The sequence below is a fragment of the Labrus mixtus genome, chromosome 14 (genome assembly GCF_963584025.1).
Source record: "Labrus mixtus chromosome 14, fLabMix1.1, whole genome shotgun sequence".
Lineage (NCBI taxonomy): Eukaryota > Metazoa > Chordata > Actinopteri > Labriformes > Labridae > Labrus > Labrus mixtus.
In genome coordinates, this window is record NC_083625.1 from 11074978 (window position 1) to 11092199 (window position 17222).

The 17222-nt window shown below is 41.4% G+C and overlaps 1 protein-coding gene across 1 annotated transcript in view; it reads left to right on the top strand.

Moving 5' to 3' along the window:
• Window positions 1-17222, top strand: part of ubl3a (ubiquitin-like 3a) — a 34095-nt gene extending 16873 nt beyond the window's left edge. The window contains exons 2-6 of the mRNA XM_061055074.1: window positions 10980-11088; window positions 13042-13128; window positions 14256-14333; window positions 15123-15304; window positions 15375-17222. Of these exons, the coding sequence (XP_060911057.1) occupies window positions 10980-11088; window positions 13042-13128; window positions 14256-14333; window positions 15123-15175 (327 nt within the window). The 3' untranslated portion in view covers window positions 15176-15304; window positions 15375-17222. The remainder of the gene's footprint in view (window positions 1-10979; window positions 11089-13041; window positions 13129-14255; window positions 14334-15122; window positions 15305-15374) is intronic.

Consider the following 17222-nt stretch of genomic DNA (forward strand, 5'->3'; position numbering starts at 1 on the left):
TATCTCCTCGTGTTTCACACTGAGAGAAGGACAAAGAGTACTCTGGACGCTGACAGAGGGATGAGAGGAGAATCGATTAAAGCAAAGAAAAGCAATTTCATGTCTAGGCCCACAGCTCGTGTGCGTACAACAAAGTTCATGTGGAAAATATGTGGGTGAATTTGAAAACATCAGAGAGTTATGGGACTACTGAAGGAACTAAGCAGATTGCATTGCTCTCTTCACCTTCACACTTCGTCCTCTTGTTGCCTGTTTTTGACCTTCATTGCTCCAGCTTCTTTCTTTTCGGAGTCTCGCTCTTGTCCCTTTGCCCTCTCTCTCTAATTTCCCTCCTCTGTCCCTCTGGCACGTCTCCAAAAATGTCAGCGTTTCCTCTGTGTGTCCTCCCGCAGCATTAGACCTCGTCATCACTCTCATGGTGCCTGCACAGCATCAGATCAGCACTTCACTGCTGATTTGCAAGACCGGACTCTGAAAATCTGGTGTTTTGTTTTTCTCCTTTCACTGTGAAATGTGTTTTTAAATCATTTCTCAAATTATCCAGTGGAGTTTTATTTTTCCTGATGAGATGAGGACAGCCGAGCCTCTTAGCTGAGGACTGACGTGTGGATCGGGCTGTCAGAGGGGATAAAAAAAAGATTGTCTCACTTCAGTATCTTCACTAAGTGACATTTTCTTTCATGTTTTTCCATCAGTCTTTAGTCTTCTCTGGCTCTTATTTTTTTTTTTTCAAAGAAGTTTCCTTACTCCTGTTGAATTTGAAAATATGTGATGTAAAAAGTTCAAAACGTTGCCCCCTGTGTTTGTATATGTTGGGTTGGTCTTGTCTGGGCAAATGTCAAATGTGTGTCATAAAGCCTCATGGAAATGCAAATGAAATTCTATACAAAAAACTTCACAGTAAATTGACTTGCTAAAAAGGGTGTGAAACAAAAAGCTTAACATGAAGTATTAACATATTAACAAGGCTTTGTTGACTTTATCAGGGACACAAGAACAGAAATATCATTTAATTCTGATGTTTCAAAGTGTTGACCATGCACTACGTGTTTTTTTATTTTTCAATTGCAACCATCAAGGTATTCAAATGTGTATCAGTTTTCAGGATAGTTGGTAACCTCTTCAAATAAAAAAGAGGAAGTAAGTTTGAGCATAGAAGTTGTTTGTAACCTCAAATGCGCATGTTTATCTCTTTAAGTGTCAGACAGTGTTATCAGTCCTTAATATCTAACATTTGATGTCCAAATGTTCAAAGTTGCAGTCGTTATAGTGTCCCACAGTTTGCTCTATTATTCACTGCCTGTAGTTTTATCTCAAGATTTCATCACCATAACTTAAGGCAGTAAAACCTGCTTGATTTCCAAAACTAAAACACACAAAATATGTTCCCTAGAAAAGGAAATCATTGGAAATTTTTCCAATCTTTTATAATAAGTTTAACTTACAACATCTCCACCCTTGTCGTAACTCTTTAAAAATCTACGTCAATGGTTGATGAGTTGTTCTGGTTTTTAGTGGAAAAAGGGAAGTAGCCTTAAAAAGGAGGACAGTCAAACTTCTGGTTGCGGATAAACATGGATGGGTGTAAATATTTAGCCACACATGAACCAGTTAAATCTCTTCACCATGCTAGCTAATGCAGCTGCATGTTGTAGAGTCCATCAGCTCTTTCACCTTCTTCCTCACAGCTGTCTCTCTCTCTCTCTCTCGCTGTCACATCACACACTTATGTCTGCTTAAGATCCCTTTGATCCCTCTCTGTCCCCCCCCATTAGTGTGTGGGTAATGCAAAGTAGTTTGCTTCAGTTTTGGCAGGGCTCACATTTCGCATGTTAATTCATTTAGCCCATGGGTGTTGAACTGCTATTTTGAAGAATGAATGAAGTAAGACACAGGAGTTAAGGGAGAGTCAGAAAGGCAGCAAGTGCGGCGCAAAACCGGCGTCAGCCTGTCGTGACAGCTCCGATCACGGAGACGAGGTGTGAGGAAGAGCGTTTGATCAGGGGCATATACCTACCTGCTGTCTGTCAGGAAAGAGGAATGCAGCCCAGGGTGTGTGTGTGTGTGTGTGTGTGTGTGTGTGTGTGTGTGTGTGTGTGTGTGTGAGATTTTTTTTTCAGTTCAGCATGGAGAGGGAAAGATGACAGCATGAAAGAGAGCTATACCTGATTCTGTGAAGTGGAGAAGCGACTGATGGATTAAAGGGTTATCAGACTGTAAGCGAAGAGGAGGGAGTGATGAAGAGGGAGCGGACAGAAAGCGGAGAGCTGTCAGGTGCGGTGCCAGCCGGAGCGCAGGAAACAGCTGATGGTGCTCGTGACAGGAAGGACACAGAGCTGTGATGAGGACGTCAGCATATCAAAGGATAGGTTTATTGAATGACAGTTCAAAAAGAAAAGGGGCTTTGAGAGATACGAGGAATGATGAGGCGACTGAGTCGTAATGAGACGTGTGAGGGATGCTAGTGTGAGCAGCTTAAGGAACACAGTAGTTTTGTTGTTCATTTTCTTCTGAATCCAAAATGGAGAAATATCTTAGCTACAAGCGCTACACTATCGATAAATGACAGGGTGGGAGTTTAACTAACATCTCTAACATCATATACTCCTAGAAACCATCAGCTATCATCTGACCCGATAATACCTTTAAAGGGACGGTCAATGTTTTGGGGCTTGCCTTTGTAGCAGTAGTTAGCAACAAATAACTGTGGACCAGGACTGCCTCATTCTGTGCATTGCATTGTTTACAGTCCAGCTAGCATTTGAAGAAGAGTGAGTGAAGTGGGTGTTGAGATATGACATTAAAGACCAGATTAGGCAGCCCTTGCGTGACGATTTTTTTTGTCCCCCCCCCCCCGGAAGACCACAGCCTCCACACATGCGTCACCAGCACCCCAAGATGTCTGTTTTTAAACACTAATGAACGCCAAATCATTTACTGATCATATAAAAGAAAAATGTGTTTTAGTCACATTATGTTTGCTTTAAAAAAAATAACTTTATTAACCCCTCTTGGGGCAATTGGTGTGTCGCTTAGAATCGTATATCAAGTTGGGTGTGTGATTTAAAATGTAGGCCTTATCGTCCAGCCCTAGCACACAGCTTGACAACACTTCACAACTTAGTTTCCATTGCACTGACTGGCTAATCATTACTCCCCCTGCAGCCCAATTGGATCAATTACTTAAGTGCAGTTGGAAGTTTAAAAGATTTTGACGAAAAAACAAAAGGTCTCATTACCTTTCAACTAAACAGTAATAGTACATTGGATGTTCTTGTGAAAAGTATTTTATAGTATATATTGGCTTCTGTGTATCTGTTCCAATATTGTAACAGAACATATCATGCATTAACAGTTACAGAGCGAATATTACTTACTGCTCTCAGTTATACAGTTTTTAGATGCATAGATAGATAGATGTACTTTATTGATCCCAAACTGGCAAATAGTGGAAGACGGGAACTGCTGTATAGGCGGCCACCTGTCACAGCGCAGGAAATACACTTTGATGTACAATTAACGTAGATAATCTCATTTTCATTCTTACTCAAACAATCTAATCACCTGGCCGAATGATCAGTAATTTTTCCTATTTTAAATCACTCTATCGTTCTTAAAAGTCTAATATCACAAGGGCTCTAATTGAGAAGGACAAACATTAATTTTACGCCATTCAAAGCCATTAGAACTCAGATGTATTAGCCATCAGCTGCCTCTGCACCAGGAAGCTAGCACTCAGAAGCAGCGAGTGCATCTGACAAAGGTCTGTGGCGTTTGCTCTTACAGTCTCTCTAACAGTAGATTCTCTCTTTAATGATTGATGGCCTTCAAAGAGTCCAGCAGGAAAAGGGGTCTGTGTTGAATGTCCTGCTGAACCCTCTGCTCTCTTTATGCACAAACAGGGACAGAAAACTTTGATCACAGGCCAGCAGTGACATCCAGAGCATAGCAGAGTTAACCACCCAGATATTACACTCTCATTATGTTGTTAAATAGTTAGCAAACAGTTACACAACCAGCCGTTAGGGAGCAACAATTTCAACACCTAAAGGAACTGTTGAGCCTTCAGAAACTTCAAAATAAAGCTTGTTAAATAGGAACACGAGATTATTTAGATTTAAGAAGTAACTGTGGATTCTATTGCAGTGTAAAATGCGAGCTGTCAGTGTTAAACATGGAGACAAGGCGGGGTTATTTTCCATTTTGGATCATTCAGGCATGACCTCTTTGCCTAGATAGAAATATATATTTGATTTAATTCAATATTTAACTGAACTGAGTAACATATCTTCAGCTAACAATGTGCGATGGTGAAAAGTAGCCCCTCATAGAAGTTAACAATATAATGACAGAGCTTTTCAAACAGCCCCTGAGTGTTACCAGAAATAGCAAAGTATGTGCAGTCTCACTAAAGGCCATTGTAATGATGTTATGGTGCATCATCATTTTGCATTAATTACAAGGGCTCTGTCTGAGAGGTCTTCTTCATACAAAACATGCATAAAACATGACATAACGGCACAGATGACTAACCAGCTCCCTGGTGTTGGCATGGCAACCTGCAGAGCTTGACTGTAAGTGTAATGTGTCTGGATAAATCTGAGCCGGTCCAATTGCATGGCTTGTCTTTCTGTGTTGTCTAACAGCAACAAAAAAAAAAGGAGAAGTATACATCACAGGAATCGTTCTCCTTCTCAGTCAGTTGAAACTGTCTGCACTCTGCCCTATTTTCTGTTGGTTTGACTTTCAGACACAAATATTTTACTTGTGCTCAGTTCTAATTCACAGTCTATATATTAGCTTGGTGATATTTTTCTGCCCTTTTTAGCTGTTCACACACGTCATATTTTTTTTTTTTTTTTTTCTGTTAGTGAAGTTAATCAAGATAAATGCTCATTAAGGAATATAATAAAGGGCAGGGTCTTACTGCTGCCTACTGCTGTCCTGCATCTGATCTGAAGTAGAAGTCTGTTGTGTCCCTGCAAAAAGTTGTTACTCGAGGGGCTCAAAACGGAGCCTAACTCGGACGAATCGTGTGTCAGCAGCAAAGCATCCCCTGCTGGACTGATCTCACATTGCTCAAGGCCAAACTGGGATGTTGTACACATGTCATCACGTCGTAATACAATACTTTGCTTAAAAGAAGCACGGCCACAGAGTCACCACAGTGAGAAAAAAAAAAACAGAGAACATCACTGCAACTTTACTGACTTTGTGGCTCTGCATCACTGCTACTGTTTAAAATGAAAGTCGAGAGGAACGGTCTCATTGATTGTACTGCATGTACATGTTGCGGTACCATACTCTTGCTCCAGCACCCGTACTATTCGCACCTCTTCCAACCGTGTCAGGGCTAAGGTAGTGTACCGTGATTAAGTACAGTTTGGAGCACTCAAACTAGTCAAACAAACTTGACTTTGGGGGTCAAACGTGCTTGGGCAAGGTACGGATTGCATGGTGTGAGTGCTGCTCAATTGAATTTTCTAGTAAACTAGGCTACTTCAGTTTGTATATTATTTTTCAATCTCACAATAGGACGATTCTGTCTCCTGGTTTGATCTATTAAATTTGCTGTAAAGCTTAATTCAAACCTTGACTGCTTTCATTTAAGAGATGCACTCCTCTGCAGTTGACTCAGAAGAGTTTCTGCTCTTTTCCAGGATGAAAATATCCATCTGACGATCTAAACTCACATGTTTATCTACAGATGTGTGTCTACAAATGTGTGAGATCTCTCAAGTAAATATTAAAGAGAGCCCGTTTCAAGGAATTGAAAATCAAAGAAGCTGTAAGAGTTTAAGAAAGCACCTAAAAACAGATAGCATTAATACACTACCCCCTCCCTGTCAGACACCCAACCTCACAGAGATGCTGAGATTACAAGTCCTCACCTCAGGCTTTGTTTCTCATATCTCATCATCAGTCAGCCGCCGCCTGCTGTCTGTGTGAATGTGCGCGAGAGAGTCCATTTAATTTACACAGTGCCAGATTTGAGCAGAAGTTATCTTTTCATACAGAGCAGGTCTAGACACTACTCTGGTAAGAACACGCACTGACAAAAAAAAAACTCTTCTTACAACATTCAATTAAAAATGAAGACAAAATGAGGCTGTTTGACGACTTATTTCCTTGTGAGCTTGCTTTCTTTTGTAACATCTAAGAAAATGAAGCTGCAGCTTCTGATTCATGCATTCAGCCTGTAATTTCTTGCACAATTACTGTCTAATATTCCCTTTTGAGTGTGCTTGAATAAAATAAAAATGATGGTGCCATGAAAGATTTATGTGCTTATGGAGACTAATGGTTGCTGTTACTCTTTTTGCATTTGTACAGCTTGCGAAGCTGTCATATTTACAAAGTTTTGACTAATTAAAAAATTGGACGAGTGTTTGTTAGGCTGCTCTTTTCCTTTTATTTTCTTCCCACACGTCTTCCAATAAGCAACAAGACACCCCATTATGCCTCCAAGAAGTTGGTAGCAATTAATATTCATTTAGATAAATTGATTTCCAGAAATAAAGTGCCATCTAAATATATCAATAAAGTCAGCGACTGATGATTCCTGTGGGATCTCATATTGCCTGAAAGCTGTGCGGCTTCATTCTTCGGTTTACTGTTGAGTTTTCTGCAGATTTAATGAACCAGTCAAAGCGGTGCTGCCTGCTGCCTGCTGCATCCAGCTGGCCTGCTTTAAAACAGACCCCAGTCAGGCTAATCACCCCTCCCTCCTCCCCTGAATTCATTCATACAGTTAGGAATCCACACTGACAGCAGCAGCAAAACTTCCTGCATAGACTACCTATAAAGCTGCACTAATAAATTCCCACAGGAAGGCTTTCCACGCTGTAATTTGTTTACTTGCTGCAGAGGCTCTAAAGAGTAGCAATACTCTTAAATGCACTTATAAACACACACACATACGAACATATACACACACATTATTGCCCCTGAGAAAGACTTGAGAGTGGTACTCGGGGAAGAATAATTATAGATGGCATTGAATTTCCTGCTCTGCACAGTGAGCAAGCAGTGTTTAGCCAGGAGGGTCTGCTTACTGCACATGTTTACACCGTGGCACTACTTGGCAGCGGCGTCTGATCATTGTAGTGTTTCTGCAGTCAGCAGAGGAGGTAGAAAAGTGTGGCGCTGTGGGGCCTGTTTCATGCACAAGTAGCCTGTTTCTTTAGTACGTTCACATTTAGGCTAGCTGATACCAGAACTTACAAAAGCTTTCACATCCGTACCGCATAGTGAGGAAGTTATCTACTCAGTATGCCTTCTTCCGTTTTTTCCCCCTAGCTCTGAGTGAAACTGCTTGAAGGCAAGGGCGTGCTGTTTGTTATTGACTGTTGGCCTGAAGATATGTGTAGTTACTGCATGGTTATGCATGAAGTGCGGCTCTCCCTGAACCTGGAGCGGTTGTATTTTTGTTACAGAGAATAGGTTGTAATTGAATATTCCTCCCTGAGCCGGCTGTGAAAGCTCATTACCTGCCCCTCTGCGCCGAAGAGTTGAGGGAGAGAGAACAGGGACCCTCGGGGAGAGAGAAAAAAAGAGATTGATTCAGTTAAAATCTGAAATTAAAAGAGAGGAAAGCTGAGCTCTAGAGATCCAGATGGATGACTTATTGTTGAGTGTTGCTCCACCACAAGCTGCAAGACCAGCTTCAGTTTTCTGAAACGTTTCTGCTGAGATGTAACCTTCTCCTTGAGGAGATGTGTGCAGGTCTTCCTGTTGTTTAAGTGTTGCTGTGTTACTTATGTGTTAGCAGTCAAACTAATCAGAGCTTTTCACATCCATTGTGTGACCCCAGCTCTGATATCTGGACCTTGACAGCAGTGCAAAACATTCTAAATATAAAATTGATGGAAATCGATTGCCGACATTTTGCTAGCTTTGACGGACATTTTTTACGTTTTGCACTGATGTTGAATGTAACCTTTAACTTACCTGAAACCAGTAGCCTATAAAGGTTGGCTGTACATCAGTGTGTTGACGAGCAATCTCTCAGATAGCTGACACGGCATTTTTAGCATGCCGCGTTTCAGAACAACTAGTTCCAGTTCCACCTTACTTTTGTACCATTCCACCCAAATCCACGTAACATTCATGCAGTGGAACGAAATGGCATTACTCTAGAAAAAGAAATCTGGTGGGCTGAGTAGAACAACGTCACCTTCCTCTCCCCCTCCCCCTGCCGGCATCAGTCTAGAGTTACTTTGGCTTTTAATTAGTGTAGTTCTACGGATGAGTCTTGTACCATTCACTTCACTTGTGAATCAAAATGCATTGTGCAAAGTGCCACACATTTCTGCTGCAATTTTATTTCATTTTGGTCGTTTGAAAATGTGATTTGAAGTTTTAGAAAGGCTTCTAGATATTTTTTCGAGAGTGTTTTACTATTTAATATTGAATAGTTGACTTGTCTTAATTAAACTGGATTTAAATGTCAGAGAAGATTGTCTGTAGTAACATGTGAGGAAGAAAATGGAGAGAGAATTGAGAAAGCAATGGAGGATGGAAAGAGGGAGGGAAGCAAACAGAGTGAAAGAAAGAAGTGCAGGTTGATGATGTGAAGAGAGAGGCAGAGTTTACCTTGTTTAATTGAAGCTAGCTCAGTGCCTCTTGTTATTCTGGCCTTGTACATTCCTCCACTGTAAGCTGTGCAGAGAGACCTCGACAGACACAGTGATGGAGGGAGGGAGGGGTGAGGAGGTAGAGGAGGGGAGGGGAGGGGAGGCAGAGATTGCTGCAAAGAGAGAAAGACAATGTGATGTGACATGGTTGGAAAAAAGGGGGGGGGGGGGGGGGGGGGGGGGGGGGGGGTTAGAGCTATCTTGTAGGAGTTATCAGGTTAAGCCTCCCACCAGCGGCTGTCGCCATGGTGATACCATGGTAACAGCCAGTTGTTTAACTAGGAAGGAGCAAGGCCTTGCTTATGTAAAGGTGCTTCCTGCTCTCATTATTTCTGACTCCCATCTGTCTCATTCAGATTCATTCTGAGGTTTTGTTGTGAGAGTACATTCTTTAATAAACAAGCGTGTCATGATTTATGATCAGTGTCTCATTTGTGTTTATCGTTCAGTTCAGTCTGTAAATAGTCCAATCATGCTGTCTGTAGGAGTGTTGATAATTCTGTGATCAGCTGGAAACAAGAGGTCAATATTCTCTGATTCCATCTTTTGAAATGAATTTCTTTATTAAAAAATACATTTCAATGATGTCATCTTGAGTTTATCACACATGGAGATTTGTTTTAACCATTTTCTAATATTTCATGACCCAAACATCTAATGGAGAAATGGATCACAGATTTGTTGACAATGATAATAAACGTTAGTCTCAGACTTTTTGCTTGTTTGTTTACAGTGTTTTTATGGATGACGGCGATACTGTACATGTGACCTCTCATAGGCAGATTGTAAACTGTGTGATTGATGGCTCACTGTTGAGGTCAATGTGTGAACTGGCCTAGCTGTTTTAAAAAACTGTGTGTGTGTGTGTGTGTGTGTGTGTCTATGTTTATGTTTTTGTATGTATCTTACATTCTTAAACCTATAAGCTGATTTGATAACGGGCTTACGCAGATCTATGTTACATCCACTGGCGTTAGCTCTGTTACATCACTGCAGCCGTGTGTGTGTGTGTGTGTGTGTGTGTGTGTGTGTGTGTGTGTGTGTGTGTGTGTGTGTGTGTGTGTGTGTGTGTGTGTGTGTGTGTGTGTGTGTGTGTGTGTGTGTGTGTGTGTGTGTGTGTGTGTGTGTGTGTGTGTGTGTGTGTGTGTGTGTGTGTGTGTGTGTGTGTGTGTGTGTGTGTGTGTGTATATATGTTTACATGTTTGTGTTTGTGTCACTCAGCTGAGTGGGTTAGGTGGGCCGGGGGGGGGGGGGGGGGGTTGTAGCGTAGAGGGCTAACAGACGCTCGGCACATGGAAACACCCTAGGAACAATGACACACACGTGCTTGTGCCATGCGGGCACTGCAGGCGAGACACACTAAGCACACACGCATGCAAACACACACACATGCACAGACTTTGCTCAGAAGTAAATTTAATTAATAAGCAAAAGAATAGAAATTAATTTAAAACTGTTTATTGTGTATGTTGGTGATTTAGGATGAAAGAAGAAAAAAATCTGTGTGGGACTAAGTTCAGCAAAGTAAAACTAATCAGATGTAAACAGTGAGTTTGTTTAATGCCTCCTCTCAGAAGTTTGGGTGACACGTTCTGATTGTTTAATTGTCATTTTAACTGTTCAGTGGCTCGCTGTAACCTCTGTGCAAAGGGGATAGAGGACAGATGTCTGCTAGCAGAGTCTGACACCGTCACTCATTGATTAGTACATTCGTCTTTCTCACTGACCCCTGGGATACGCTTTTACCGCAGGTTTGACATTTTCCAGCAATCTGAAGAAGTGGTTATTGGTCGGGTCATTTTAGCACCACTCTCTCTCATTCATAAATAATTGTAAGACTTTACTTTATGTCTGAAAGTAAGGGTTTAATAGTGTTCAGCTATCCAGGAAATAATCCTAAAAATGCATAACAAAATAAAAAACTAAATTAACCTACATTTAAAATCTACATTAAGAGGTTATTTAAAAATGTAGATGGCGTCTATATTTGGAGTTTATATGGAGAAACCCGAGGAGTTGATGGCAAATGATCTTGTTTGAAAGCTTTAAAGATGATGAGGTGACAAATGGCTTGTAAGCAGCAGAATACTGAACCAAAGAAAAATAAAAGGAGAGTAAGGCAGATATGAGAGGAGAGGGGGAATAAGAGGAAGTTGTGGAGGCAGATGGTAGTTGATCCAGCGGAAGGACGCTCCTTCAGGGTCCTCATATCCTCCTCCTGTTTCCTATTAAATAAGTGAACTAGGACCTGCATGCCTCCTGATTTGAATGTGTTAATCTAACGTATGAGACAGTAATGTGTCACTATAATGTTTCTCATGGTTTTCTTCATCTGTGTTGCAGATAAACCTGCGGCTTATTTTAGTCAGCGGGAAGACGAAAGAGTTCCTCTTCTCTCCCAACGACTCGGCAGCGGACATCGCCAAACATGTTTATGACAACTGGCCAATGGGTGAGTAGGTGCACTGAGACACCTCTGTTTGTTACCGGCAAAGACAGCAGACAGACAAGCAGCTCCAACTTCATTCAAGTATGTAAAAGGAATAAAATGAGGACTGCTTTGAGTGGAATCAACCTCAGATGATCCAGGCGTTTATCTTTTTTGGGGAAGCGTATACAGGTCACTCACCCTCGATTTAATCGTTACAACATTTCTACGTTTTAATTGAAGTCTCATAGGCCAATTTTAACAGTAATATTTGGATTCTGATAACCGAGTGTTATTTCCCCACCACATTGTGCATAAATAGAATGTTGTCGTCTTTCTTTTGTAATTGATCACTTTGCATAAGCACAGCATTTGTGTGTTTGCGTTAGCACTAATTGCTAACAGTTTAGCTGCTAAAGCACCTGGACAGCAGGTGTTCCGACTAAGCTAGGCCGTATTTTCTATAACACAAATAAAGGCAGATGAAAAAGCTATTGCGAGTTTCTAAAGAGCTGAGACCAAAACCAAACCCTCTGATAATGACTTACATGTAGGCGTGTGTGGCTGTGAGGGAGTGTGACAGTCTTTGCTGTTGAATAAAAGTGAACTCCTTGTTTCGGCCTGATTATCATTGCGTACAGGAATGTGGGATCGCAGTGCAGCCACCTCTTCTCTGTAATACACCCACTCCCTAAACGCTGCTTCCTCAGGGTTCGACCTTACACCACCTTCAAATCTTAACAGACTGTTCACTTTTTCCCACGATGCTCCGACTGTAGTCTGGTTTATGGGCAGCCCACAGTGCATGAAGAACTATAAATTACGCTGACGGATGCAGGTTCTACTTTGACAAGAGGACTTTTCCTTACACTCCAGTCAGTTTTGGAAGCGCCCCGCGTTCCTCCCAGACAACAAATCTGAACCCTGTGAGACCCGGAGCCGGCTCTCCGTCAGCAGCAAGCAACACCCTCTGCTTAGCCGGACACAAACATCTGGCGGCCAGACTCTGCTGCCGTCTCTGTTTTCGCTCTCATTTAATGCTCTCACATTTGTCCTTCGGCTCTTCCCAAGCCACACCTTGCATTCTTCAACGCTTATATTCTGTAATCCATTCCACAAAGCCATCTTATTATACATTCTGCATAAATTATCTGAAATTTAGGCTCTTAAATGTCTTAAAATATCTTCAGTGCGGTTGTTGGTGGCCTTTTTATTTCACCATACAAATCTTTTCACCGCGTTGTTAACCCTTCATTTATGTAGTGGTTTCAAATGTAAAGCTTTTCATCATGAACTCAGACAGAGCCCTTTGAAGAGTTGATGCATTTTGTCCCTTAAAATTTCTAATCTATTGTCTTTGACCTTTCAGTAGCAATATTTTATTTAAAAAGCTTTGTTAGGGGGCGCTGGTGGCAGAGTAGTTAGTGTGCGCTCCCCATGTACGGAGGCTGTAGTCCTCCAAGCGGGCGGCCTAGGTTCAAATCCAATCTGTGGCTCCTTTCCCGCACGTCGTTCCCCACTCTCTCTCTCTCTCTCTCTCCCTGATTTCCAACTCTATCCACTGTCCTATCTCTCCAATAAAGGCACAAAAAGCCAAACAAATTAAATCTTATTTACATCTTGGGGGCAATACAAGGGTTGAGTAATGTGATTATTGTCCCTGTTGTTTCTCAGATTTTAAATTAAAGATTGTCAATATTTTTGATTTAAGGCAAGGCAAGTTTGTTTATATAGCACATTTCAGCAACAAGGCAATTCAATGTGCTTCACGCAAGACATCAAAAGCATCGAGCTGAAGGGAAAGAGAAACATTAAGCCTGATTAAAAAGAGAACAGAGAGAAATAATGTGGGCATTTGAGAAAAAATAATCATTTCTGAGAGCGAGCTTTCAACAAGAAAAAAGATGAGCATGTTTCTCTTCATGTTGATTTCTCTCTATAACTCTCTCTTTCCATCCACCTCTTCCTTTTTTTCAGACTGGGAAGAAGAGCAGGTCAGCAGTCCTAACATCCTGAGATTGATCTACCAAGGCCGTTTTCTACATGGAAATGTAACATTAGGAGGTGAGAAAACACAGAATGTACTAAAAGAAAAAAAAAAAAAAAAAAAAAATCCCATATGTGCTCACGTGCACACAAAAATCTCAGCAGTGTGTTGCTGGAAAGTGCTTTGCTGTTCTCATCCCTTTCCTGCGCTGCAGAACAGAGGTACCTCAGTGCTCCGGACAAGCCTGCTTTGACTGAGAGAGAGGGAGGGGAGAGGAAATAGAGGGAAAGAGGGTGGTCAGGAAAAGGGCAAGACTGGCGGTGGCAGTAACAGCACAATGAAGAGACAGAAAAACAGTGTGTGGGGAGGGAGGGGGGGGGGGGGGGAGGGAGGGAGGGGGGGGTTATCCTTTTAGGCTTTACTTCGCCTTTGACTTTCAGGCTTTTAAGAAAACGTAGCTCAATTATTTTGACTAGTGTCTTTTCAAGGTTTAATGGCTGCCCATGAGCTACTGTCATCTATGTGATTATTCCCAAATCTTTAGTTTGACATATTTGCACACTGACACAGAATACTCTTCATGAGGTATTTAATTCAGACAAAGTTGTTTTGATTGATACATACATAGTTTGAGAGTTAAATTAAAACTGAAATACAACATTATTCATCTACAATTTAATTAGAGATGATTCATTTAGGAAAAATGTAACAGTAAGGGGTCAGTAGAGTGCCATACTGACTCCCTTGCAGCTGAATACACACCTTAATAAAGAAATTACATGTTGATTGTTATTTTTTACTGGAGGGATTACTGAGTGTTTTTAATCGGGAATGCAGCGGCTCGTAAACTTCTCAGAAAAGAGGAAATGGCTTTAGCTACTGTAGTGAGAACAGTCAGTCAGCCTCTGTGAAATAAAACATCACTTCCGCAGTGGTTTCATGCTCTTTCCTGAAAATTCTTGCACGACAAAATTACCTCACAATAAAACATTTGAGACATCAAGCCACAGTTTAGTAATTCATGATGTTGCTTGAAAAGAGTTGGCTGCTCTTTCTATTGGAGCTGGATGTAGCAGAAGTTTGACAATTACAGAGAGCTATTTAAAAAAGATACTGATGGTTAATGACTTTGCAAAGACCCTCATACTGTAGCTCACTGAATAACCTTTATATCCTGTCTCTCTCTGTCTCTCTCCCCTGCCAGCTCTCAAACTGCCCTTGGGGAAGACCACAGTGATGCATTTAGTTGCCAGAGAGACTTTGCCTGAGCCAAATTCCCAAGGTAACCAGCTTTCTGTCTCCCTCCTTCCTTGCAGCGGACCTTTCACACGCCAGGCTTTAAACGTTCTGCTCCGGGGGCCATTATTTATTTCTGCACATAGCTTCTGTTTTGGAACGTTAACTGGTGCAAATAATTGGCTCTCTTAAGTGTTTCCCTAAGATACAGCATGGCGTGCAGAATATACAACTAATAAACCCTCGCTTTATGAGGTACACCCTGCTAGTACCTGCTTAGGGTCACTCCTGTCTTTAGATTTTTCCACATTCTTTGTAGTGTTTGTTAAACACGGTGCTGGGAGAGATTCTCTGAGATTGTGTTCTTACTCGCATACATTTGCTGCAGGTTTGACGCAAATCTCATGTTCCATCCCAGCTCAAATATGCTTTATTGGACTGACACCTATGACACATTCAGACCAAAGTTTAGTGAACGTCATGCTCAAGGAACCAGCTTGTAGCCTCTGAAACTCTCAAACCATGCACCTCCAAACATTCAAAGTTCATAGTCACTAAAAACATGTTTCAGTTCTATTCAAATATTTAATGTGGTCATCTTGACTTTGCTGCCACGTGATTGGTTAATTCAATATTTTGGTTAATAAGCAGCTGATGGAGTCTGATTGATATTAACAGGCCAATTCAGTGACAAATAGAGCATCTTTGTTTTTAGCCCTCCACTCTGACTGTGTAGGATCAGTGTTTGCTATGATGATGATGATTGTGTGTAACTGTGTGTGTGTGTGTGTGTGTGTGTGTGTGTGTGTGTGTGTGTGTGTGTGTGTTTTTCCAGGTCAGAGGAATAGAGAGAAGACTGGGGAGAGTAACTGCTGCGTCATCCTGTAAATAAACACCTTCGCCGCTGGCCCTCCATCATTCTTCTCATCCGTTCTCCACCCCCAACATCCTGGACCTTAAGAGCTCGTCCCCTGTCCTGGAGCCTGTCCACAGGATGGATATGCTTACAGACAAATGCACACACACACACACACACAAACACACACACACACACACACACACACACACACACACACACACACACACACACACACACACTCTTCTTGTATTCTTTTTTTTTCATACCCCCTCTCTGAAACTCACACTCACACATAGAAAGACAGCAGGATGATCCAAGAACAGATTTGGAAGCATGAATTTGATCAAAACAAAATGAGTTGATTCATTGTTTTGTACGTGATTTGTTGTCATAACTGAAAATGAGAGGAAGGAACTGGACTTTGGCTGTGTATTTTCTTTTCTTCTTTTCTTCTTAATGCACACCGCCAGCCTTTTTGCTATCCTCCTACACACACAGACAAACACAAACCTTTTCTAGTCATCCTCAGCACGTCTGGTAAAAAGTCAGTTTCTAACTGGCTCCTCGTTCTCTAGCTGGATGTCATAATAATGTAGTGCCCAAGTTTGTGTGTGTGTGTGGCCTTGTTTTCTCATACAGACTGCTGAGAATTTTAACCACTAACACCCTAACATACACACACACACACACACACACACACACACACACACACACACACACACACACACACACACACACACACACACACACACACATTCAAACACCATGGCATCCTGTCTACACATCCAACCATATGTTCCTGTGTGATCTCCCTCGGTGCAGCAGACGAAGCTTAGACGTGCCTGATCAGATAACTCAAACAAGGACACACACATACACATACAGTAGATACACACAGACGCGCACACACACACACACACACACACACACACACACACACACACACACACACACACACACACACACACACACACACACACACACACACACACACACATACACCTGTGTCCTTTTTTAACTGCCCTCCTCTGTGTGTGCCTTTAAAGGTCACAAGGGAGAACTCTTTTCTGTTTTGTCTGCAGAGCACTGTAGAGACGAAGCACGTCCATCTTTCAGTCGTCATATTTTAGCCAAACAAAGCCTAACAAACAAACAAGTAAACAAACAAACAATCCGCGGTGGTTGTCTTGTTTGGGTTTATTTGTTTGTCCATGACATTTGTGACTGTGTTTTTGACAGTCCATGCATATTACTGACCGACCAGTGTTGTGATTAGAATACGTCATGTCAGTCCCCCCCCCCTCCCCCTCCCCTCCTCCTCCTCCTCCTCTCTGATAGGAAAAGCCTCCTATTTGTGCTCCTTTTATAACAGTGTTGTGAAGGATCTCTGTCCTGGCAGTTACTGTCCAAGCAGGGAAATGAAAATGTTCCTCATTTGTCTTACTTTGCGCTTCTTAATCCACACTCTGCATTAATAAGTCCATTTTGCACAACTTAAGCATGTGCTCCATCAGATTAATACAAACGTATACGAGTTTTATTGTTTTATTTTATATTTTTCAAAAGGAAGTGATGCTCCAGACAAACTAAGGTAACGTGTAGAATATATTTAATATGAATCTTATATAGGACATGATGACTCTAGATCTTGTTGCTATACAGTATATCGGTGTGTAGTCTATGATTGTGTATACGGTTAGCTTCTAGCCTGTTCACAGTCACTCGCTGACAATGTCTTGTGCTTAGCAGCAGCAAAAAAGACCTCCCTAATCATTGACGGACTGTACTTTTATTTTCTTCTGTGCTCTTTTATTATTATTTTTTTCAGCTGTTTATAATTTAATGTAATCCCTTTTTTCTTTTGTGTGTTAATTCTTTTTTTTGTTTTCAAGAAATGCGTTGTAATAGCACTATAGATCTTTCAAAAATAAATATTGTTTATATTGATCAGGGTTCAAATCTGTACAGAGATAAACGTTTTCAAACCAATTGTAAATAGCACTAATACTCCCTCTACCCCCTCTGAACTTTAAAATGGGATACATCTGTAAACTAAATAAAGGTTATTGAAGTGCA